This window comes from Balaenoptera physalus, assembly GCF_965194825.1.
Source record: "Balaenoptera physalus genome assembly, chromosome: 16".
Lineage (NCBI taxonomy): Eukaryota > Metazoa > Chordata > Mammalia > Artiodactyla > Balaenopteridae > Balaenoptera > Balaenoptera physalus.
This window is the reverse complement of record NC_138898.1, coordinates 434,162-458,691: the sequence shown is the minus strand read 5'-3', so window position 1 is coordinate 458,691 and position 24,530 is coordinate 434,162. Positions and strand designations below refer to the sequence as shown.

Here is a 24,530-nt window from a genome sequence, read left to right as displayed (position 1 = left end):
CCTCGGGGGCGCGGGGTCCCCGGGCCGCAAGCTGTCCGCGCCCCCCAACGCACAGACGCGCCGCGCGTGTCTCGCAAACTTCGCGCCTTCCCCGCCGGTTGTGCTGGCTGCGCGCTGTGCAGAGAATAAGCGCTCCCACGGCGCCCAGGGGCTCGGGGCCGCGCTGTCGGGGACCTCGGCGCGCCCAGCGAGAGGCGCACCGCGGGGCAGGGGCCACGGGACAGTGCCTGCCACCGGGGCTTGAGTTTGGCCAACTGAGGAGCGTCGGCGGTCGCGCGCGCGTCGGTCCTTCCCCCCGCGAGGTCTGTCTGGGGGGTGCGGGGTCCTGCGAAGCAGCGGGTGCCCCGCTTCCCCCGCAAGCGATCTCGAATCGTGCTGCCCGAGATGGGCCCTGCGCGTCCCTTCTCGCCCCCGCTGTCCTCCAGTCCTCGGGCGGGCAGAATGGGAAGCGTGGCCCCGCATTCTTGGCTGGCCTGTGCGGGGGCAAAGGCCACCTCGCTTCCTCTCCCGGACGCGACGGTGGGAAGGGAGGTGAGCCTGTGGCTGGCCAGCCGCGGCAAGGGAGTCGAGCACGACCTGGCCATCCAATGGGGAGGCGCCTCAGGCCGTCTGCGCCCTACCTCCCTACGGGCCCAGCGCCGCGGAATTCCTGGGAAGGTGGGAGGCGGCGGGCCATTATGGATGCTTTCTCAGGATGTGTAAGGAGGCATTCACTGGGCTGCTGGGGGAGGGCAGGCTTGTGGGGGGGGTGGATTCTCCTTCAGTGAACAAGGGCGGCCGCGGTCTGGCAGCCAGCGATGAAAGGCTGGGACACTCCCTCACTGCAGCCGGCGCCTGGAAATGGCTGTGCAGACACCCTTACCCCACTCCCCGCTGCCTGCGCTGGCCCTGCCGGCACAGGGCCCCTCCCAGGCCTTTCCTCCGGAGGACCCCGGGTCTGGCACCGCAGGCCCACGTTTCCTGGGCCCTCTCAGGTGGGGGCTGGGTACAGCCATCCTCAGAAGTGGCTGCCTCTCGGCCTCCAGGAGGGTCTGGCCGGTCACTCTGTCCTCCCTGAGGGGACAGAGGGCACTCTCTGCGGGGGTCCTCCCCCACCTGCCTGCCTGGAGTGCAGTTGTAGCCCATGGAGCAAAGAATGCTGGGGAGACTGAGGAGGGCGGCCGCCAGACAGAGGAGGACCATTCCCCTGATGGCTGCCCCCCGCCCCCGGAGAGAGCCCCCCTCACCACCAAGAAGGTTCGACCCCCAGCCACTCTCCACGAAGAACAGCATTGCTAGGATGCCGCGTCCATGGTCCCTGCAGAACGGAGAGCTGCAGAGGCTGCCCTGGTGGAGCACGCAGTGGTGCTCAGCCATTGCTCAGGAGGCCTGCCCACGAGAGCCAGTACCAGGGCTCACCCCACCTGTTAGCCTAGGGCTTCTGGTCTTGGTAGAAAGTCTTACTGAGTTCTGGAATGAGTCCCTGGGGTCCTGGAACTCTCTCTCCCCTTCCCCTGCCCTGCATGATGATGAATCGACCCTCCCGACCCCAGCAGCCCTGCCAGTGACTGCGGACTGAGACTCTCTTCTCTTCCAAGAACAAACAGAAGGGCAAGCAGCCTGAGGATGAGGCTGATAGACCAAAAAGGCGGAACCAAGGACCGTCCCAGGGAGCTCTGACCAAGCTTTGCCTAAAACTGAAGACAGTGAAGCTTCTGGGAGCTAATAACCCCCTATCATAGGAAGGAAGGGAGGGAGGGAGGGAGGGAGGAAAAAAGAAAGGGACAAAGGGAGGAAGGAAAAAAAAAAGAAAGGGAAAAGAAAAGAAGGCAGAAAAGAGCCAATAGTAGCAGGTGTGGCCTCTCAGCAGAGCTGGGAGGAAGTGGAGGGTCATGTGGCTGGACTCCCGGGGGCCACCTGGGTGCATCTGCTCTGATGGGGAGATGCTGGCAGCACAGACCCAGTGGCCCCACGTTCATCAGTGCCCAGTGCCCAGCGGGCAGACGCCAGGCTTGATCAAAAAGCCTCCACTCTTGCTGGGGTTCCCTGGACCCTGGAGCAGGTGACACGCACTGCACTTCACCCCTGATACTGGCATAGACCCTAGGAGGGATCTGCACCTGACAGCCAGTGGGTCCTTCACCATCAGTAGAAGTGTGGCCTCCGTGAGGGCAGCTCTGCCCCGGAGGTGGCTCTAGCAACAGGCAAGGACCAAGCATGTGGGGTTGGCCTCAGTGGCACTCTTCAACCACGGCACCCGGTGCCCAGAGGCAGCAAAGCCAACAGATGGGAGTCTGGGAGGGCCTGGGGAATAAGGTGCCTGAGATGCCACGATGAACCAGACGTGGTTCCTGCCCCTCGCTTTGCTGGAGGACAAGACAGATGAACAGATGGATGGTCAGTGGTCCGTGCCACATGCTGGTCCTTCTGGAAGTTCACCCCCAGCCACATGTGTGAGCGTGTCTGGAGCCTGCCCAGGAGACGCCTTGAGGAAGTGAGGGTCTGGGGGCCTGGAGAGATTAAGCATCCCTGAGGCCAGGGCTGGGGACCCAGGGGCCAAGGGGCAGAAGCGGCCAGGCCCACGGATGTACTTGCCGACGGCTGCCTCTCTGAGTGCGCTGGCTTCACTCCCACCTGCAGACCCCGGGCCCTTGAAGGGCAGGCTCAGTTCCGAGAGCTGCCTGGCTGGCAGGGCCCCCTGCACCACGTGCTCAGCCAGCCCTCCACCTGCCCTCCACCCCACACCGTGCGTCTTCAGGGGGCAGAGTTGTTGGGAGGGGACCCAGCCCCACACCGGGTCTGCTCCTGTGAGGCAGAGCCCCAGAGGCGCTTTGGGAAGAAATGTCCCTTCACCTCTCCCTTCCTAGTGTCCCCCTGGGCCAGCCCCCTCGCCAGGCCCTTCACCACCACCGCCACCTCCCCCCGGGCAGCGTCTCCCCCTCTACCCCAGCTGGGTTCTCTAGGGCTGTCTTCAGGGCAATCACTGGTCAGGAAACCTGCCTGTCTATCCTCCAGCCAGTGGTGTTGCTCAGCCGTCCCCATGGCAACAGCCCCGGGAGTCCTGCCCCTCCCAGGAAACTGCCCAGAACCTGTCCCTGTCCTCTCCAAGCCCCTGCTGGAAGCGGACAGGGAGGGAGAGAGGCTGAGGGCAGGGCAGGAGACGCAGCCTAAGGATGCCCGGGCTGCGCGCAGAAACCGCCCTCTGCGCGTCATGCCGGGCCCCGCGGGTGGACTGGGGGCCGGCCCTGGGCTGCAGCAGAGCCCCACCCGTGGGCTGGGGGCCGCCTGGCTGAGGCTGGAGCCTGCTCCTGGGCCTGGCTCGGCCGTGTCTGGTGCCAGCTGGCCCTGCCCTCCCGCTGGGCCTCCCCGAGAGCTCCCCCCAGAGCCAGAGGCTACCTGCCAACCCCACGGCTGCTCCACCCCAACTGTCCTCCCGGCCCGCGCCCCTGCCAAGCCCCACTGCCGCTCCAGCTGCCACCGCCAACTGTCACCCCGTTCCATTCCAAGCGCTCACCCGCAACCGTTCTTCCAAAATGCCACTGCCAAATGCCAGCCCCCTCCCTTCCTGAGCCCCCGCCCCCTCAGCCCCAGGCCCGCACCAGGGCCCTGCCTTCCTGACCTTCACTCCAGACAGAGGCTGGGCCACACCTGCCGTGTGCCTGGGAGGGGCTGGTGTCAGAGGGCAGGGGCAGAAAGCTGGAGGTGAGGTGGGGCTGACCCCCCCGGGCGGGGCGGGAACCGGGCAGAGCAGGGGGGCGCCACGGGGCGGAGCCACTGTCCCTAGTGGCAGCGCACAGCCAGGCCAGCTGGGGGGTGGGCCGCAGCCTGGGCAAGCCCGGGGGCTGTGGGTGGAGCTGGTGCCTGTCCCTGTGGATCTGTGAACAGCTTGGCCTGACCGCTGACCTTGTCCTCTCCTGGCACTTCACCTCCCACCCCACCAGGCCTCTCTCTGGGGGCCACCAGCCTGCCCCAGCCCCCCCACCACCACCGTGGGCCCTGCCCCCAGGGCTCAGCTGTCTGAGGCCGGCCTGAGCGTGGATGGTGGCACCAGGCTCCCCGCTGGGCTGGCCCAGGTCCCTTTATCATCTGACCCCACCACCTCTGCGGCTCCAAGTCTTCTCCTTGCCGCCCCCCTTCCTCCCTAAGCCCCCCTTGCCCTGTTCATCCCTGTGGAGGCGTCGTTCCCTGAGGACACTTCCCTGATCCCTGCCCCACCCCCACGGGGGGTCTCCACAGCCCCCGCTTCCCCTGGGCACACGGCAGGCATCCTACCCAACTGGGACCTCGCTTGGCCCTGGGAGGAAAGGGGAAGACAGGGCCCGGCTGAGCCAGGAGGCACCGCTGCCAGCCGCAGGTGCGGGCCTGGGGCTGTAATTCCATCTCAGGCGGGCTCTGGAAACTGGGAGGCCGCGGTGGGGGGGGGGGGGCGGGCAGCCAGTCAGCGCTGGAGCAGGGCAGGGGGGCTGGGGGCCTCCATCCCCGCCGGAGGAACGCAGCTGCTCCCCGGGGCCACAGCCACGGAGGCTCGCGTTGCAGAAGCTGGTGATGGCTGCAGATAGCCATTGGGGGTGGGGGTGGGGAGGGACACCGGGCTCTCCCCAGGGTCCTGTTTGGGAGCCGCCAGGCAGGGACACGAAGGGGGGTGCTAGAGGCTACAGTCAGCCAGAGCCTGACGGAGCTCTGTCCTGGGAGCAAAGGGCGAGACGGGGCACATTTTCTGAGCACCTACTCTGTGCCAGGAGTCTCCCCATGGGGTCACCTGGCCCAGCTCCTGTGCTAGGGGCTGGGAGAGGGAGGAAAAGGAGGTGATGAGGGGCCCTGTCCCACGCGGACAAGGTACAGGCCCCTCCCCTCCCACCAGAGGAGGGCGTTCTGGGGTCCCTTTGGTGGGCTTGGAGACGCCCCAGCCCCGTGCGGTGCCAGCCCGCTGCCTCGGCCTCATCCATCCATCCGTTCACGCACCTACTAGGCAACATTCATGGAGCGCATCGAACCTGCCACATGCCACGTACGTCCCAATATTGGAGAGCAAGGCAGGACGCCTGGTGTTCTGGGAAGGAGCCAGGCGGCGAGCAGGTCAGCCGAGAGCTCAGCCAGGGTGGACCCGGGAAGGGGGCTCCCTGGAGAAACGGCCGATGAGAGGGCGGGGCAGGGAAAACGCAGGGGGAGCGTGTGGCAGTGCTGGTAGGACGGAAGGGCTCAGAAAGCAAAGGACAGAGGGACACGGGAGCTGATGGGAAAGGTGGCCAGGGCCATCTGAGCATCAGAGTAACGTCCCGCTGGATATGACACAAAGCACGAAGTGACGCGGCCGACATAAACGCAGGGCCGTGAGTCTGGCGTCCTCCAGGAGGTGGAGGCGAACACTTACACTCCTTGAGCGTGGAACCCCCTCTGAGGAAGAGCGCGAAAAAGGGAAAGTGAGGGGCTTTAGCGGGGAGAGGCCTGGCAGGCAGCCCCCTAGCCAAGTGATCAGGGACATCATGGGACGTCAGGCCCCGATATGATGTGACAGGAAGGGTCCCTCACCTCTGCTGCTGTCTTCCCCCCAACTCATAACCCTGGTGTGATCATGAGAAAACACATCAGACAAACCCAAATTGAGGGACATGCGACAAAACACCTGACCGGCACGCCTCAAAACTGTCACGGTCATGAAAACAAGTGCTGTCAGACAAACGGTCCCAGCCCAGAGGAACCTGGGGAGACGTGAGGGCCCTGCAATGTGGTGCCCGGGCTGGGGTCTTGGAGCAGGAGAGGGACACTGATGGAAGAACGGGTGAAATCCAAGTAGGGTCGGAGCTGCACTTAAGAGAAGCTGCCTCAGTGTTGCAGTGGTAACTTTAGGGGAAGCTGGGCCGGGGGAGGGGCACACAGGAACTCTGGGGACTCCCAAACGTCCCCGCTTTTCCATCTACCTAAAATCAGTCCAAAATAAACAGACCCAACCAATCAATGGGACAAAACCTTCAGGCCTGGGGCTCGTTTTCACTTTTGGATCCGAACACTCCGGCGGCTCCCAGCCTGCCCACCCTCAGGGCGCAGCAGCCAGGGGTGTAAACCCTGGACCCACGAAGGACTTGCCCCAGTGTCCTGCCGAGAGCCTTGGCCCAGCCTCAGCCTGGCCTCCACTTGCACCCGTCATGTCCCTAAAGGTGACCCCAGCCCCCCACACTGTCTTTTTGCTCAAAAAATCCCAATGTTGGGGCTTCCCTGGAAGTCCAGTGGTTAAGACTCTGGGCTTCCACTGCAGGGGGCGCAGGTCCGATCCCTGGTCAGGGAACTAAGACCCCTGCATGCTGTGCGGCACAGGCAGAAAAGAAATCCCAATGCTGCCAAACCTCACAATGGGCTTTGTCCCAGTCTGTTCTCCCTTTGAACCCCCTGCATCTTTGTCTCAGCTGGAGTGGAGTCTCTCCCCGCTGCAGTAGACCGCATGAAATCCATCTCGCTGCCTCGAAGCCTGTCCAGGGCTGTTTCTGCTGACAGCTGCCATGAGCCTTCGTCATGCCTGTGTGTTTGCACACGTGTTTGTGGGCTCCTCAGGTGTGTGTGTGTGTTGGTGCACAGGTGTGTGTGTGTGTCTGGGTCCGTGTGAGCTTGTTCAGAGGCGACCGCCAGGTTTGTACAAGAGTGTCCTGCTTTGCTCACTCCGGAGGGAACCAGGCCCAGTTCTGGACACTGGGCAGGAGGTGGTCCCGCCCAAATCTCTGGAACGAGGGCAAGATGCCCTCCAGATGGGGAGGGGGGGACGTGGCTGCGGAGGTGACAGCGTGCAGCTTGAGCCGGGCGGGGGGAAGTCCTCGCTGGGCCGAGCCCAGGTGCTCTGGGGGCGATGACCTCAAAGGCCACCTGGGGCCATGTGGCGACTGCCAGGCAGGAGCTTCTGGGGTTTTCCACAGCCTGTAGGTGCCGTCACAGACTTTTGAAGAGGAGATGGTCTCGATCGAATGATCCAGAGAGGTGTTTAGGACGAGGTGTTTAGGTGTTAGGACGAGGTGTTTAGGTGTTTAGCTGACGAGCCTTGGGTGGAGTGGACATGGTCGATGAGGGAGAAGCGGGGGGAGCTGCCTCTCCGCTTGGCCGCGGGGTGGCGGGTGCCCGTTCAGGGGACAGGAAACCAGAGCGGGTGTGGGCGCGGGAGACACGCGGGTCTGTGGAGCAAGGCCGGGGCTGCAGGTGCCCAGCGGGGGCGGGGAGGCCTCGAAGGAGAGGAGCTGGCTTGGGTGCCTGTGACCCTGGGGCACGCAGCCCACACCCCAGCGTGGCTGGGGTCAGGGGAGGTCATGTGGCAGAAGGGTGACTGCAGGGCACTCCTCTCCCCTGCTCACTGGGGTTTCAGAGGTTGCTTGGGCAGGGGCCCGCGCAGAGCCCTACCCTCGGGGCACCTGGGCCCTGGCAGGTCGGGGGGGCTCCCACAGCTGTGCCTGGAGGGCCACCCTGGCTTGGACCCCCTTCTCCAACCAGCCTCAACCGCAGACCCCGTTAATCCACCCAGGACTCTCTCCCCACCTCGGCTGAGGGGTGGGACACCAGAGTCCGTGCTATGGGCCTCAGGGGTCCCCATTAAGTTGGGGCAAACTGACCTCCACTCCTGCCCAGGTGGGACCAACCCCCGAGGGACCCTCCCCTCACCCTGGCACAGCTCTGGGATGCAGCCAGCCCCACCACAGCTGGTGACACTCCCTCCCACGGATGCCCCACACAGCCAGCGTCCAGGGCAGCACAGCCCGAGGGCAGCAGGGAGCACCTGAAATGAAGTGGAATACGCCCCACCCTCCACTGTGGGTGCCCGGGGCGTCCCTCCACCCCATCTGCCAGCCTGCTCAGGAAGCCGGCCCACCCCTCACCGCCATCCCCTGGGCCGGACCTGCGGACAGGTGGGTCCCAGGCCCACACACCTGCTGTGGACGAGGGAGACTGCCAGCTGCAGGGGCACCACACCTGCCCTTTGGCTTTGCCTGACACCAGCTTCACACGCCAGCCTGCCAGGGCCCAGATGCGGTGGTTCTTCTGCCCCAGGGCCTTTGCACCTGCTGTTCCCTCAACCTGGAATGCCTTTCCTGCTCCTACCCACCTGGTGGTTCTCAGCCGTCCTGAGGACCCACTCCCAAGCCTGCTCCCCACCCCGCCAAGACAGCTGTGCACTCTTGCTCAGGGAGAGTGGAGCCCACCCAGACAGGACTCCACTTTGGCCTAACGCCTGCACTTTTTGACTGTCCTTCGCCCCTCCCTGTGCTCCATGAGGGCATGGCCATGTCAGATTCCTTCTTGTGTCCTGGGTCCTGAGGGGCCAGCCTGGCCAGAACTGGGATCAACGCCCACTGTGTGATTTTGGGTAAATCACTTACTTCTCTGGGTGACAGTCTGCACCTGAAGAACCCACCTGGCATAGCTGAGTGGACTGAGCAAGACGGCAGGACACAAAAGCGGCCCCAAGGTGCCGCCTCCCTTGTCATCATCGTTATCACGGGGGTTAACAGTCACCAGGGCCAGGTGGGCACGATAAGGGGCCTGGGCCAGGCGGGCACTGAGAGCAGCCTCCCGGCTTTCTGCTGCGGTGCCAGCCTTGGATGTCCTCTGGGCACATCTTCCTGACAGGATTTAGGCTGGGGTCACCCTGGGCTGCTGCTGGGAGCCCCAGGCAAGGCGGACAGGCCCTGGGAAGAGGCCGTGTTTGCCTGGTGTTGGGAGGTGAGTGAGAACTGCGGGGCAGTTTTCCTCCTCTGAGCCCTCAACCCCACACACCCAGGAGAGGGGTGGGGGGGGCGGGGAGCCGGGAAGGGGGCTGGAGGGGGCTCGGGGCCTTTGCCGCGGAAGGCCCCTGCCCGCGTGGAGCTGCTGGGGGGGCCGGGAGGAGCAGCCATCCCGCCTGGTCTGACCGGCCCCGCCTCACCGCCCCCAGACCCGGCCAGGACCCTCAGGGACCGTCTCTGTGGCCACGCGTGTGTCTCTGAGGTTCGGGAGGGGTCTGGGAGCACGAGAGCCTAGTTCCGCAGTCCCCGGCCGCTGCGGGCCGGGCTGCGCGGGGCTCTGCACCCCCTCCCCTGGGGGGTCCTGGTGCCGGGGTGGTTTGAAAACCAGAGCCTGGAGGCCTTATCAGACCACAGGTTTTCCTGAGGAAGGAAGGGTGGGTGTGGGCCGCCGGGATGGGACACCTCCTCTGGGCGTGCCCGCCGGGTGGAGGGCGCATGGGCGCTGCCCTCCTGGGGGGGAGGACAGCCTCTCCCAGGGAGACCCTAGCCCAAGGCCCAGCCCGGCCAAGGACATACAGACCCCAGGCTGGAGAGGCCCTAGGCCAGGCCTCGAGTCTAGGAGCCCCAGGGTGTGCACTCCCTGAAAGCAGGGGCAAATTGTAGCATTTCTGGGAGTGTCCACAGGACCCCCATAATATCCTCAGAGAGAGCTGTGACCATTCAAACCTCAGCTCCACTTCTAGGGGGGCCCAAGGAAATACGTGCTCAGGTTCACAAAAACCACACATCCCAGAATGTTCAAGGACGCCCTCTGCAATAGCCCCAAACTGGAAAAACCCACTGCCCACCAGCAGCAGAGTATGTAAGTGAAATGCAGCTTGTCACACAGGGGACACTGGACAGCCAGGAGGACAGCCACCTGTGACTCCCGGCTCCACAGTGGCCTCGCCTCCACGACAGGCCACCTTCAGAAACGGGCGGGACAGGCGGAGCCAGTGAGGTCAAACAGCGATGGCCTTTGGGATGTGGGCCCAAGGGGGCCTCCTGGGCTAGCCATGTCATGTTCTCCTGTTTCGGGTGCTGGTGACAAGTTGTGTTCAGTTTATGAAAATTCATTAACTATGTACTCAAGGTATGTGCACTTTTCAGTATGCGTGTGATATGTCAATAAACAGTTATACCAAAAAAACCCAAATCCTCCACTGACCCCTCCCTGAGGGAAGATGCTTCCCTGGGGCTGTCTGTCCTCTTCCCTCCCTGCCCCGACCTGCCTCCTACCTGGGGCTCCAGGGAAGTGGGTGCCAGGAGGGGGCAGCCCCAGGGCAGGTGCTGCGGGCGGCCCTGGGGCCTCTCCTACCTCTGGGGACTGAGGCTCTGCCAGGCTGTCTGCCCCAGGGCCTTCTCCGCTTTCTCAAGAGCAGGGCCCGAAGGAGCCCCAAGGCGGGGGTCCCGAAGCCTCGCAGGTGGGGCCGGGCGGATGTGTGACCCGCCCTGCTGGAGCCGGGCTGGCTGGCCTCGGAGTGCTGGCGTGGGCCCGGGACACCCGCCCTCTGCCTGCTGGGCCGGGGGTGCCTCCCGCCCTCCGCCCTCCCCCCGCGGGTGCCTCTACCCCTTCCGCTTCCAGAGGCCCCGGGGCTATTTTTAACTCGCCAGAGCTGCTGAAGGTGGACAGAGCCTGGGGGTGGGGGGGAGAAGGCCCAGCAGCTACCTTCCTGCCACCACCCCTCCCGGGGTCTGGGCTTCCTGGGGGTGGGGGGGGGGACTGGTCATTCTTGACCTTAGAGGAGAAACAGCACTCCACCCCACAAATATAGGCATACAGGAAGGCCACGTGGATACCCCAAGATTCAGACACATGCCTGGGATACAGACTCAAGCACACACACATGTGCATACACACACAGGCACACATGCACATGCAAACACACACGCACGGCCCAGGGACGTGCTCAGAAACATACCAGATGCACAGAGACTCAGGAGACAAATACAGGGACACACAGACGGTCTCTCAGCCCTCCCCAGACACCTAGTCCTCCTGGACACACACACACACACACACACGGGCAGACACACAGCACAGACGCTGGGGGTGCAGGGAGGACCCTCAGGCCACATTCTAGACTGATGTGGGGAGGGGCCTACAGGTGCCGGTGCTCAGCGCACCCTGTTCCAGCTCCCCAAGCACCAGCCAGTTTCCCTGAGTTCTCAGCGCCTTCCCAGCCCAGATGCCCCACCCCGGCCTCCCCCTCCCCCTCCCCCTCCCCCAGATGAGGGGCAGGCCTGCGGCAGGAGCCGCTGAGCTGACTCGCAGCCTCTTCCCCCGCGCTCTGGCCCACGCCCGCTCAGGACAGGAAACCGAGAGAGGGATGGGGGCGGCAGTCCATGGCGCTGTGGCCTCAGGGCCTCCCCTTCCTAGCCCTGCTCCCCACTTCCCCTCTCCTCCCCTGGCCTTTGTTCCCTGGAGCAGCTCACCCCCCACCCTGCAGGGGAACCAGAGTCTATCCTGGAAAACCCCAGGTGCTGGGCTGGGGGCCTCTGTCCGCTGCATCCGGGTCCAGGGGGAGGAGGAAGCCGGGAGGACAGACGGGGCCGGGACCCATTGGCCGGGGGGCAGCCGGTTGGCTTCCAAATCCCCTCCACCCCCCACACCCCCACCTCTGTCCCTGGAGGCCCCAGAGGGATGGAGGAGGGCGGGAGCCGGCCTGGAGGACAGGACATCCTCTTGGCAGGACACAGGACGCCAGGCCGGAGGTTCCCAGCCCCAGTCAAGGCCACAGGGGGAAAAGGCCACTGGGGCCTGGGGCTCACCAGTTCCGAGATGGGCCCGGGCACCGACGGCCGTGACTTCGGGAAGGACAGCAGAGCCAGCACCAAAGAAACACCCGAGTCCCTGACACTCCCCCAGGCCCCTGACACTCCCCCAGGCCCCTTGTGGCCCGCCAGTGTGTGGACCCACTCCCGGTGGCACCAGGCCCAGGGCCCCGCCTCAGGGAGCCCCACAGGTCACGGGAGAGGCCAGAAGGCCAGGGGGTCACCGTCGCCTGCACCGTGGGGTGCCCCCACCCCCGCTGGGAGTCCACTCCTGGGAGCCCACGTGAATCCCAGGGCCCAGGGCCCAGACCTCAGGCCGGCCCAGCCCTCCCCTGCCCAGGACTAGAAACCCAGGGACAGTCAAGGTGGGGTGAAGGCCACGGGGAACCCTTGCTCCTGCACCCCCTCCCGCAGCAAAGCAGCAGCCCCCCAAGCGTGGCCCCCCAAGCTGACACCGTCAGCCCACGGCTGACCGTCCGCTCAATGGTCTGGGAGCTGACGGTCCCAGGATATCACCGCATCCAGGCTGCCCGACCTGGGAGCAAGCCTGTGCCTGCTGGCCAGTGGTGAGTCCGACACAAGTGCCCACTAGCCATTCACAGACACTTCTGCCAGCCTGTTCTGGTTACCTGGGTGGGAAACGATGTCCCATCTAAAAACAGCCTATAAAAATGAGTTACCTCGGGGCTTCCCTGGTGGCGCAGTGGTTGAGAGTCTGCCTGCCAATGCAGGGGACACGGGTTCGAGCCCTGGTCTGGGAAGATCCCACATGCCGCGGAGCGACTAGGCCCGTGAGCCACAATTACTGAGCCTGCGCGTCTGGAGCCTGTGCTCCGCAACAAGAGAGGCCGCGATGGTGAGAGGCCCGCGCACCGCGATGAAGAGAGGCCCCCGCTTGCTGCAACTAGAGAAAGCCCTCGCACAGAAACGAAGACCCAACACAGCTAAAAATAAATAAATTAATTAAAAATTTTAAAAAAGAAAAAAAAAGGAAAAAAAATCACCGAAGGGGAGTTAACCACGGACTTAGCTCATGACCCAAGAGGAGCGACACCTCTGCCAGGAAGACAAGGCCAAACCCAGCCCTTACAGATCCCAGCCCTCAGTTCCGTCCCCATCGCCTCCGCACGCTTTCCTTGATTCCACTCACAGTTCTTACGTCTTTTGAAAAATGAGGCTTTATTGGAGTATAATTTACATACAATGATATTCACCAATTTGAAGCATACAATTCCGTGAGCTCTGACAAACAGTCGTGTAACCACCCCCACTGTTCCCCCACTATTATGATATAGAACATTCCTATCACCCCCCAGTCCCCTCAGCCTCTTGGTGTTCATTCTGCCCCCGGCCCCCCGGCCCTGCCCTGCCCTGCCCTGCCCACCACTGATCCTCTCTCTGTCACTATAGTTTTGTCTTTCCCAGGATTTCACATAAACAAAGCCGCGTAGAATGGGGTCTTCTGGTCCTGGCTCCTTTCCCTTAGCAGGGATGCTCATTCTGAGCAGCAGTTATCCACTCCTTTTCTTGCCAGTGTGTAGACGGACCATTTGCCAGCTGACAAATTCATTTCACTTCTTTGGGGTAAGTTCCTAGGAGTGGGACTGCGGGATCATTCTAATGCTTGTTTTCTAAACCTCTGAGTGTGTTTGTCTTCGCTCTGCCCCACGAGGCTGTAAGCTCCACCAAGGGAAGAGGCATCTCCTGTGTTGTTCATCGCCACGACCAGAGCCCAGCGCAATTCCGTGCCAGGACTATTGCCCACAGAGTGAGAGAGTGAATGAACCAGTGATGGTGGTGCCTGGGACGGTGGATTTGGGTGATGCTGATGGGAAGTGCTCATGGCGCTGAAGGCAATAGAGGTGACGATGGTGATGGAGGTGACTGTGGTTAGGGGACAGTGACGGGGCTGCTGGCAGTGACAGAGGTGGTGTCTGTCACGGTGAAGGCTAGAAACGCCTGCTTTGCCCTCCGTGGAGTCGTCGTGAGGGCCCTCTTTGAATGTCTCCTCCACCTCCCCACCTCCAAACACCTCCAGTCCCCCACTCCAGAGTCACACCTTGGAGCAAGTTGTCACCTAAACCTCCACCCACCCTGAAGCGACTCTTCCCACCAGCTCCCGCTGTGGCCACACCCCCACTCGCCCACAGCTGTGACATCTCACCAGGAACAGCCCTCCTTTCTCCCAAGCACTCGGCTTTCCCCTCTCTTGGCTTCCTTCTTATCCTGTTTAGATTTCATATTTTCTCTCGAGAACACCAGAAGTGTTAGCGTATCCATCCTCTCCTGGTACCACTCTCTCCTTGCCAACGCCTAAGCCGCTGCTCTCCGCTCGGAAAATCAACCGGGAGGCTGGTGCCACCAGAGAGCAGACCAGAAGCTGACCCTGACACTCCGGCCCTCGCGTTCCTCCCAGGCCGCTGTGCCCGCCTGCTCCCACACCCCCCTTGCCGGCCCCTCCCTGCCTTCTGGAGCCTTCCTCCAGCCTAAGCCGCGCCCCCGCCCCCAGCCCTTCCTTCACAAAGCAGTGACTGCTCTGAAATGCAAACGTGAGTCTGGAACTTTCTTGCTGAATCTTTCAGTGGCTTCTGAGAAGTGGCTTCCTCTCAAACCCCTCTCCCCAGTTGACCAGGCCCCACGTGATCTGTCCCCCATTCCTGGCCTCATTCCTGTACCCCCCTCCCAGGTTCCAGCCACACTGGCCTCGTTCTTATTCCTCCAGGACGCCAAGTTCCCTTCAGCTCCAGGCCTCTCCCAGGGCCAGGCTGCGAACTCCTCGCCACCTTCCTGGTCTCGGCTCCTGCCCTCCCCACTCCAGGCTGGCGACCACCTGGTGTTCCCTCCTGAAAAGCCCTCCCTCAGGCTAAGCCCTTACTTGTGCTCAGCAAGCGCCCTGGGGCAGCCCTGTCCCCCGCCACCAGCCCAGCAGGCCCTCCGTGAATGGTGCTTGTTGGGAAAGTGAGGGGGGATTGGAGGCGGGTTCTTCAGTTCATCGTCAGGCGCAGAGATGACCGAGGAGGAAGAACTAGCTCCATCCGGGCTTCCTGGGGGCCAGGAAGGCCAGGCCCAGGCGGTGGTCACCAGCTGGGGTATGGGGGAGCACCTCCTCCAGGATGCGAGGCCCAACCCAAGGGACCTGGGAGACTCCTGCCCCACGCGGGTCCCAGGCACTGCCTGGGACTTTCCAGGGGGCTGTGCCACCAAGGGAACCTCTGCTGCTGGGGCCGGGGCGCCCGGGCATTTCCTGCCCAGCCTCACTCCCCGAGGCCCCAGCCCTGTGGCCCCGCTCCTTCCTCCCCCGCCAGGGGGGTTTCCACCCAGCCTGAGCCCTGCTATTTTTAGCTGAGGGAGAGGGACCAACCCCTGGCCCCATTGCTTCCCCCGAGGGAGCATGGGCAAAATGGGGGCTGGGCGCCAGAGGCTGGGGAGTTGACCCCCTAACTCCCCACACCAGGGCACACCTGGGCAGCCCAGGTGGCCAGTGCATGGGCCCAGTGGGCAGGGGCTCCAGCCCTCGGGTGGGGTGGGCCCAGGGCCTGGGTGGGCTACCGCCCACTTCCTGCGGCCTGGCCCCAGCACTTCAAAGGCTGCTGGCAGCCCTGTGGTCACTCTCGGCTCCCACGCAGCTCAGCCTGAGGGGCGGGCCCGGCGCAGGAGCCCGGCAGCTGAGTCCCGATCCTCCCGCAGCTTCAAAGTGGCTGGTGGGCAGCCCTGCGGTTAGATCCCCAGGGCGGGTGGGGGACAGGAAGGGGGGGATAAGGGGGCCCCTCTCTGCTCCTGTGTCCTCCCCGCCCCACTGCCTTCCTGGGTGGGCTTAGGGCAAAGGCCCAGACGCTTTCCTGGCCCCCAGATCCTGTCCTGGAGCCAGGCCGCCTGGGGGTGGTGATGCCTTCATGACTGTGATGTGTGTGCGGTCCGAGTGGGCTCCCCCTGGAGGGCAGCCCCCTGGGGAAACCTCAGGAGCCAACGCGGGGCGCCCCTCCTGGACCCCTCAGGGCCCCGGCTGTGGCGAGGGGGCGCGGACACCTTCCCTTCCCCGCCATCCCCCCTCCCTTCTTGCCCCACTTTTCTGCCTGAAGCGGGGCAGCCGGGAGGGGAGGGGACGGGGAGAAGGGCCTGCCTGTCTGGGCCCTGGCGCGGCCCCGCCCACACCCTCCACGGAGGTGGGCTGGATGGGCTGCGGTGGGCTTGACCTCGCGCCAGCTCCCCAGAGACCGGCGGGGTGAGAGGGGTGGGGAGCCCGCGCCTCTGAGCAGCCGCCCCGGAGCTGAGCAGACGCTGAGAACAGAGACTGTCTGTGAGCAAGTGGGGGGAGGAAACTTCCAGGGTCCCCTGGGGTCAGCTCCAGGACAGTTGCCATTTTTAATCTGCGCAAGAGACTTAGAAGGAGCCGCGAGGGCTGTAACCTAGATCCGCTCAGAGCCAGCTCAGGAGGTGCCGGCAGTGCAGCCCAAGGAGAGCCCCCTCCCCCGGCTGCGTACCCCGAAGGGCAGAGCGGACCCTGCGCCAGAGACCCCAGGAGATCTCGGGGGCCTTGCAGGGTCCCCCCTGCTCTGGGCTGGCTCTGCCCCGCCCCCAACCTCCAGACGCTTCCCCCTCCTCCGCTCTCTGGTGTCTGTTGGGGGGCGTCAGGAAGGAGCCCCGCTCGTGAGCCCCCAGCCCTGACGCCGGGCCTAAGCGGAAGCCAGCTTCAGCCCACCCACCGGGGTAGGTGGGAGAGCCACGCCCCAGGAAGGCTGGCCCTGGGGGTCTCGGGTGGAGGCCAAGGGGATCCCCACCCAGTCCTCGCCGAGGAGAGCTGAGTGCTCACTGCTGAGACCCCTACCCACGCCCCGCACCTGCCTCTTCGCTCTTGGGCTGGCTGCCTGGACCCAGGATGCTGCTGGGGGTAGAGTGGGAGCGTCCCAGTGACGGCCCCGCCTCCAAAGAGGAGCCGCTTCCCCGCTGGAGTGTCAGGAGGAGGGGGACAGGGCACCGGTGTCGGGGGCTCCGGGTCGCCCTCCGGAGCTCTCCAAGGACCACTGTGTGGGTTGCCCCTTTGGAGACACCTCCCACCTTCCGCCTCAACACCAGGAGACAAATGTTGATGGTTCTGGGACTTGGAGGAGCCAGGAGGGAAAGGCAACATCTGTGCCCCCTGGAGACCCCCACCGGTGGAGTCAGAGTCCCCAGGAGAGGCTCTGTGGGCAGGAACCAGGGCTCCAACTTGGGGGTGGGGGGAAGGGGGGGCGCTGGGGCAAGTGGGCGAGGAGCCATCTCAGGCCCTCTGTGCTGATCCCCTTTCCCGCCATCATCACTGGTCTTCAGGGTCCCCTGCTGAAAACACGTAGCACGCCCAAACCCCAAGACCTGACTCCCAGGCCGAGGGTACCCCACCCTTTCCATCATCCCATCATCCCCGCCCCGCTTAGTCTCCCCTCTCCAGAGCCAGGGCTGGCTGAGGTCCAGGCCACAGTTTCCATCTGGCCACCATGAGAGAAGCTGGCCAGCCCGGGGGTCCCACAGGTGAGGGACCTCCAAGGGGCAGTGGGCAAAAAGCAGGACTGGATTGCCTGACTGATGGAATGGCTCCTGGTGCCTGGTCAGCAGGTCAGGATCAGTCAACACTCATTAAACTTATACACACATAGACCAACAAATACTAAACCACCACACTCCCTGGCCTTGCTGCAGACGCTCCCCACATGACTCACAGGCCAGCACAAACTTTTGGAAAAGCAATCTGGCCACACCCTGGCACACTCTTAGGACTCGGGTGTGGAGGGGAAATCACCAAGAGGGCAGGGTCCTCAGACAAGGGTGTTCTTGGCAGCCACGCTGAAGGGAAAGATCTGGAAACCTGGGTATCCACCAGCAGGGTACGCTGGGGCGTTAGTGTCTGCACATGGGGAGGAGTGGCCACTGGCCAGCCGCGGGCATGCGGCGATGCTCACAGGCCTGTAGGTGGGCATGTCTGCGGGCAAGTAGAGAAAAGTTAAGACTTTTGGGTACCAGAGAGGGGCTTGGAAAGCACGGTCCCCTTTCGTACACTCTGCCTGACTCATGGCAGGGAGCCTATGTGACTCTTTGCATAACATAATGCAGCCATCACCTTACATCAAACCCTGAGTGGGGGCTGCAGGAGTGGAAAGGGTAAGGTCCGCCCTGAGGGGCTCCGCCAGCAGCGACCCGGGTCTCCGAGCGTGCACTGATGCTTCCAGCCGTGCATGGGGCCCCGGGGACCACCCTAGGAGCGGGCCTGTGGCCTGCACACACTGTGCACCACCCAGGGGTGTCGAGCCCCCGGGAAGTAGGCCCGCATCCGACTGGCCTGGAGGGCTCTTGACCCCAACCCAGGCTTTACCCTGATGGGGGGACAGTGGGAGGGGAGGCTGAGACTGACCCGCAGGAAGGCAGGAGGAGAGGGCGGGGGTGTGCACAGCTCCCCACAAACCCCGCCATCCTTGAGGGCGCCGGTAACTCTCTGTGATTCCAGATGTTCAGCAGCTGTCTTGGCCATTTCCGCCCCTTCTCTGACCCCGCATCCGCCAGGAAACGTCCCCTCCTGTCCTCGGGCTCCGAGCCACCCCCTACCTTCCCTGCACCCCATTTCCTGAGCAGAGGCGTTTGTGCAGACTCAGCTCCCCCTCCCGTGGGGCGGCTTCAGCTTTCCCAGGGCCGGTGCTGCCCCCAGAGCCCGGACACCCTCTGCCAGGGGCTCTGATCCTGCCCCCGCCCCTCCAGCCTCTGGGACTGGTTTTCCCTCTCTCCCTCCGTTCCTCCTCCGAGGCTGGCAGCCTATATCGGGGCCTCTGGGGAAGCTGAGCAGAACCGGCCAGGAGGGAGCCCTGCTCAGTGGGGGAGGGTGGGAGCCCTGTGGGGTGGAGGCCAGAGGTCAGAGACCCCAGCCAGCCCTGCGGGAGGGGGTGGGGGAGGGGGGACGCACGCTCAGATGTCTGCCCGGTGGACACTGGGGGGTGGCCTCTTCCATCTGAGCACCGAAAACAGGGGACACAGCCCCACCTTCGCTGAGCAGACCGGGGCCAGGGGGATGGGGCACAAGAGGTCACTGCTGCTGCAGCTGGTCCCGTCTGGGGGGTCTTCTGGAGAGGGGACAGCAGGAGGAGGACTCCCTTCCTGTCATGTGCTTTCCTGTCTCAAATTGGCTGGTGATTCTGGGGCACTTGGGCTCCTGTGGGCTGGGGGCAGGGCTGGTGGGGTCAGGGGCCAGGCCAGACACAGGGTAAGGGCTCCGGGGGGCCAGCAGCCCCAGCCCGTTGACCTCTGCCCCCCAGAATCCGGTCTCTGGCTGTTCCCCCTCCTCCAAGCTTCCTGCTCTTCCGGGGGAGCCAAGGGCAGGTGGGCCCGGCCAACGGGAAGCCTCTATTTCCAACCAAGATGGGAGACCACCCCCAGGAGGACGCTGCTCCTCCATGCCCCGTCTTTCCCCGGGGAATCAAAACAGAATGTGATGTGTCCACCATAGCGTGCAGAGGATCCCGCGGGCTGCCCCACCGCGGCCGCCATGTCTGCCTGGATCCGGGCTGAGCACAGGACGAAGCCTCTGCTCTGCGGCTGGGGTCGCTCCTGAGGGCTCGCAAAGTGAGCCTGGAGCCTCTGGGTCTGCACGCCCCCCCCCCCAGGATATGAGTTTATGAAAGAGGTCCCTAGGAGAGTAAACGCCCACACGCTCCCCCTAACCTCAGGGCCGGGGCAGACTTCTCAGGAGGACCAGGCCCACCAGTCCCCATGGGCGGCTCTGCCCATCCCCTGACCCCAGGCATGGCACCCTGCGGGCTCCCTCCTGGGGCGGTGCCCCCACGGCCCCTGCTGCACTAAAGTGCACCTAGTAAAGAGGAGAAGTGCTTTCAGGGCAGAAGGAACAGGAGCGGAGCCTGCGCCCCGGCTCTGAGCCGCCCTCTTGGGCCTCAGGACCCGACTGATGAGTGAAGCAACCCCGTCTGGGACACGCGCTGGATAATCGGGAAGATCAGAATCTCAGCGCCTGGGGGCAGGGGTGCTGGGGGCAGAGTTGCCAGATTTAGCAAAAAATAACAAACACACCAAAAAGCAGGATGTCCAATTACAGTTGAATTTCAGATAAATGATACTTTAATATGAGTATGTTTCATGCAATATTTAGGACATACTTACACTCAAAAAAAGTATTGGTTGCTTATTTGAAATTCAAATTTAACTGGGTGTTCTGTATTTTACCTGGAAACAGGGGTTGGGGGGATGGCTATTCAACCCTCTCAACTCACTCACTCTGCCCATTGGCCCCTCCTGCCCACCAGCCCTGGAGGGCAGCAGCCGTCCTCAGCTCTGTGTCCCAAGCCTGGCGGCAGCTGACCGCCCAGCAATGCCCCCAGCTCAGCGTCACAGGGCAGTGGAGCAGAGAGGACTTGTGGGGCCTGGAGCCCCCTCCCCAGAGGGCTGGGGTCTCCAAGGCAGGCCTCTCGGGTTCCGAGGGTCCAGGTGGGTTTGCCAAATTCCCTTTCAGGTCCAGGCAACTGTTGAAGGAGCCCCCCCACCACCCCGGAACCTGGCTCTTGTCTGCCTCCCCCCATGGACTCTGCCCTGCCCTCTTTGCCCTCAGGTGGGCCGGCCCACTTCGGTGCAGGAGAGAAAGGAGAACCCACGAGAGCCCTCCAGAAAAGGAGAAGGGACATCTTGTGGGGTGGTTTCAGGGAGAGGAGGGCTCGATCAGGGGCTGAAAATGAGGAACATTGGCCAGGCAGGACCCACCTGGAGAAGGTCATTGCCTCTGCAGGCGTCAGTGGAAAGAGGATCCAGAACAGCCCGGGGTGGGGGGGGGGGGCAGGGTCGGGGCAGGGGGGTGGTTTCCAGCCTGCGCTCACCCCCTTTCCTGGGAAGGAAGGTGTGGAGGGCAGGGGCACAGGCAGTGAGCAAAGAGCCCCACCAGCCTGCCTCGCTGCTCCCCCAGGAACTTCCTGGGCGTCGCCCTTGCACTGGGAGGGCTGGGCAGGGAGCTGCTCCTCCTGGCCGGCCTGTTGGGGGGGCCCACGTAGCCTTTGCGGACTCTCACACAGCCTGATCCCCAGAGCTGCTTCGTCCTGTCTCTGCTCCCTCTCCCACCCGGGCAGGTGCCGCGGGAGGTGGTGGGGGTTCAGGGCTGTGGGCAGCCCTGCATTTTTCCCGGTGAGACCCAGGAATAGGTCAGCACTGTTGATTTCTGGCCTGTGTGTCCACCTACAGTTCAAGGAGGAGGGGGCCAGACGCTGCTCAGGCGCGGGTGGAGATGGCCTTGGGCGTGGGGTGAGAGGCTAATGAGGCCCCGGGAGGATGCCGGCCAAAGAGGGCCTGGCGAGGGTGTGGCCGCGCCAGGGTCCTGAGGCTGTGGCCCGGGCGGGGGTGGGGGGCGGTCCACCGCGCCCGGGAACCCTTTGTGCGCCCATCACAGAGTGCAGCCTCTCCCGGGCAACGGTGACTCACAAAGCCGGCCCTCGCCGGGCAGAGGACGCCTCTCCTGGTCCCCGGTGGGCCCAGGTCATAAAGGCCACGAGGGCCAAGCCCTGAGGAGGCATGTCCCGAGGCGGCCCCGCGCGCGCCCGCCCCTGCCGCCGCCCTCCGGGCCGGACCTGGGCCTCCCACTGCAAGCGCGACCCGGCCCGGCGACTGGGCCTTAGGGCTCTCTGTCGGGGCCCAGCGCCTCGGCGCCCATGTGCGTGGTCTGCTTCGTGAAGGCGCTGGTGCACCTGTTCAAGATCTACCTGACGGCAAACTACACCTACAACTTCCGCGGCTGGCCTGTGGACTTCCGCTGGGATGACGTGCGCGCCGCCGCCGGGGGCCGCAGCGGTCACCGGGCGCTGACGTGCGCGGCGGCCGCGGCGGGCGTGTGGCTGCTGCGGGGCGCGGCGCTGGGCGAAGACGCACAGGGGCGGCCGCCCCGCGGGGCGCGCAGCCAGGCGCAGTGCCTCCTGCAGCAGATCCGTGAGCTGCCCGGCCAGCTCACCAGCTACGCGCTGGCCCACTCAATGGGCCGCTGGCTCGTGTACCCCGGCTCCATGTTCCTGATGACGCGGGCGCTGCTGCCGCTGCTGCAGCAGGGCCAGGAGCGCCTGGTGGACCGCTACCGCGGCCGGCGCGCCAAGCTGGTGGCCTGTGACGGCAACGAGATCGACACCATGTTCATGGACCGCCGCCAGCGCCCGGGCAGCCATGGCCGCGGCCTGCGCCTCGTCATCTGCTGCGAGGGCAACGCCGGCTTCTACGAGATGGGCTGTCTGTCAGCGCCGCTGGAGGCCGGCTATTCGGTGTTGGGCTGGAACCACCCCGGCTTCGGGGGCAGCACGGGCGCGCCGTTCCCTCAGCACGACGCCAACGCCATGGACGTGGTGGTCAAGTACGCGCTGCACCGCCTGCACTTCCCGCCCGCGCACGTGGTGGTCTACGGCTGGTCCATCGGCGGCTTCACGGCCACGTGGGCCACCATGACGTACCCGGAGCTGGGCGCGCTGGTACTCGATGCCACCTTCGACGACCTCGTGCCGCTGGCGCTGAAGGTCATGCCCCACAGCTGGAAGGGACTGGTGGTGCGCACGGTGCGCGAGCACTTCAACCTCAACGTGGCCGAGCAGTTGTGCCGCTACCCCGGGCCGGTGCTGCTGCTCCGGCGCACGCTGGACGACGTGGTCAGCACCTCGGGCCACCTGCGCCCCCTGCCGTCGGGCGACGTGGAGGGCCACCGCGGCAACGAGCTGCTCCTGCGCCTGCTGCAGCACCGCTACCCCGCCGTGATGGCGCGCGAGGGCCTCGCTGTCGTGACCCGATGGCTGCGTGCCGGCAGCCTGGCGCAGGAGGCCGCCTTCTACGCGCGCTACCGCGTGGATGACGAGTGGTGCCTAGCCCTGCTGCGCTCCTACCGCGCGCGCTGCGAGGACCGGCAGGAGGACCAGAAGGCCTGGGGCCCGCACGGGCTCGCTTTCCCCTGGCTAGTGGGCCAGGGCCTGAGCCGGCGGCGGCGCCGGCAGGTCGCGCTGTTCCTGGCTCGCCAGCACCTCAGGAACGTGGAGGCGACCCACTGCAGTCCGCTGGAACCCGAGGACTTCCAGTTGCCCTGGAGGCTGTAGACCGTGCTTCTGCGTGTCCCTTCTCCCACCCCCCACCCCCACCCCAAACCAGTAAAGCTGGCCGTGCCCAGGATCCCCACCTGGTGTCTGGGGGAGGGTGGGGCAGTGCATAGGGACCTGGCACTCTCCCTCACTGGGGCCTCCCCTTCCCTCCTTTCTCTTCCTCCCTCCAACATTTGTGGACGGTCCCAGTCTGCTCCCAGCTGCTAAAGGGAATGCAAAGATTAACCTGACCCAGTTTACGGCAACACTGTGTGATGGGTGCCTTGATCACCTAGAAAGGATGGTGTGAACATGGGCTGTGGGACGCCAGGAGGCGTCCTTCACCTGGCCTGGGTTACAGGATGACTCTGGGAAAGATGAGTGTTGAAGGGTCTGTGCAAGTCGCCTCTAACTATGGAAGGACACTGGCTTTGGAAGGGCTGTAGAAGTCTTAGCAGCTGGACCTCCCCAGGAGTGCGATGCTGCTGCTTCATAGGGCCCCCCTCGCCCCATTCCTGGCTTCTACAGGATGGGGTTCACCGTGGAAGCACAGACTCAGAGTAAGTGGCAGGCAGTCCAGGTGGAACTCCAGACACACCTGCACTGACCACTCACTGCTTTGCTCCTGGCTCAGGGATGCCACACAGAATGAGAGACAAGCCCTCTGCCCACCACCATCTGTAATGCAGTCGCATCCTCACCACCTGCCCTTAATTGTATGAAGCAGGGACTACTGGCTGTCCTCAACCCCTGGGGACAGGGGCTGGCCAGGGTGGTTTCAGCTAGAAACTCTGGAAAAGCTGAAAGAAGGCAAGTGGGGCAGGCATATAATTGACGGCACCAGAGCAGGACCGGGCCTGGATGCACCTGGGCCAGTGCAAGCAGAGGCAGGTACTTAAGGTGACCTAAAGTACCAGGAAGACCTATTGGGAGAAGGTGAGCTTTGAGCTGAGACAGTAAAAGGAGTTAGCCAGGTGAGGAATGGGTTTCCTTCCTAGGGATCAGTACATGTAGGGTGGCTTGACTGTTAGGGGGAATGCTGTCCAGAAGGGTCAGATCCTCAAGGGTTTGAATACCACTAAAGCAGCGGTCCCCAACCTTTTTGGCACCAGGGACCGGTTCCGTGGAAGACAATTTTTCCACGGACGGGGGGAGGGAAAGGTTCAGGCGGTAATGCGAGCGATGGGGAGCGGCAGATGAAGCTTCGCTCGCTTGCCCACCGCTCACCTTCTGCTGTGCAGCCCGGCCCCTGCACTAAAGGATTGCTTGCAGAGGCAATTAGTAGCCAAGGAAGGGTAGTCGTGGGACTTGTTTTAGCGGGACCGTGTTGCCTAAAGGCTACACACCTCTCCTTTGACAAGTTTGGCAAACTCTTCTCCGGAGTCTGCAGGAAGCAACTCAACTAGTTGAGTGATGGGCAAGTAACTCTGGCCTCAGTTTTCTCATCTGTAAAGTGGGGAGGGCCCCATCTGTCTCACCGGGTTGCTGTGAAAAGGAAGTGAGAGAACACGGGGTCGAGGGGCGCCTCCAGCCAGAAGAGAGCAACTCGTGGTCGCGCCTTTTTCTGCGCAACCCCCATACAACTTAAAAATCCCTACAAAAAGGACAGACCCAAAAAGAAAAAGAGCCCCAAAGTCAGTGGGTCGGGCCTCGGAGGGATCGCAAGCGGCCTGAGTCTGACCCGCCGAAGTACGTGAGCCGTGGCGCTCGCAGGCAGGGGCAAACACCTTGGAGACCTCCAAAAGGCCCACCTCCAGGATCCCGTAGCGCCATGTTGCACGGTCCTCCGAGTTCCCACCTTACCCCGTGCACCTCAAGACCGTTCTACCTGTGCTTCTCGCTGGTGGACCGGCCTCCCTTTCCGGCTTCGTCCGCAGCCTCGGCCAATCAGGTTGAAGCTGGTGAATCGGGACTTGGCCAAAGCACTCCCTCATTGGATACCGCTCGTGGGGGCGGGACGGGGGGGGCGGAGCGCGCGTCAAAG

The 24,530-nt window shown here is 64.0% G+C and overlaps 1 protein-coding gene across 1 annotated transcript; it reads left to right on the top strand.

Moving 5' to 3' along the window:
* Nucleotides 1–11,885: 11,885 nt before the first annotated feature.
* ABHD16B (abhydrolase domain containing 16B) lies at nucleotides 11,886–24,528 on the top strand. Its single transcript, XM_082428834.1, has one exon. The coding sequence runs from the start codon at nucleotides 21,152–21,154 to the stop codon at nucleotides 22,562–22,564; it is 1,413 nt and encodes a 470-aa protein (XP_082284960.1). The 5' UTR covers nucleotides 11,886–21,151; the 3' UTR covers nucleotides 22,565–24,528.
* The last annotated feature ends 2 nt before the right edge of the window (nucleotides 24,529–24,530 follow it).

Coding starts and splice junctions, on each gene's coding strand:
- ABHD16B (XM_082428834.1), top strand. CDS start 21,152: ATGTGCGTGGTCTGCTTCGTGAAGGCGCTGGTGCACCTGTTCAAGATC.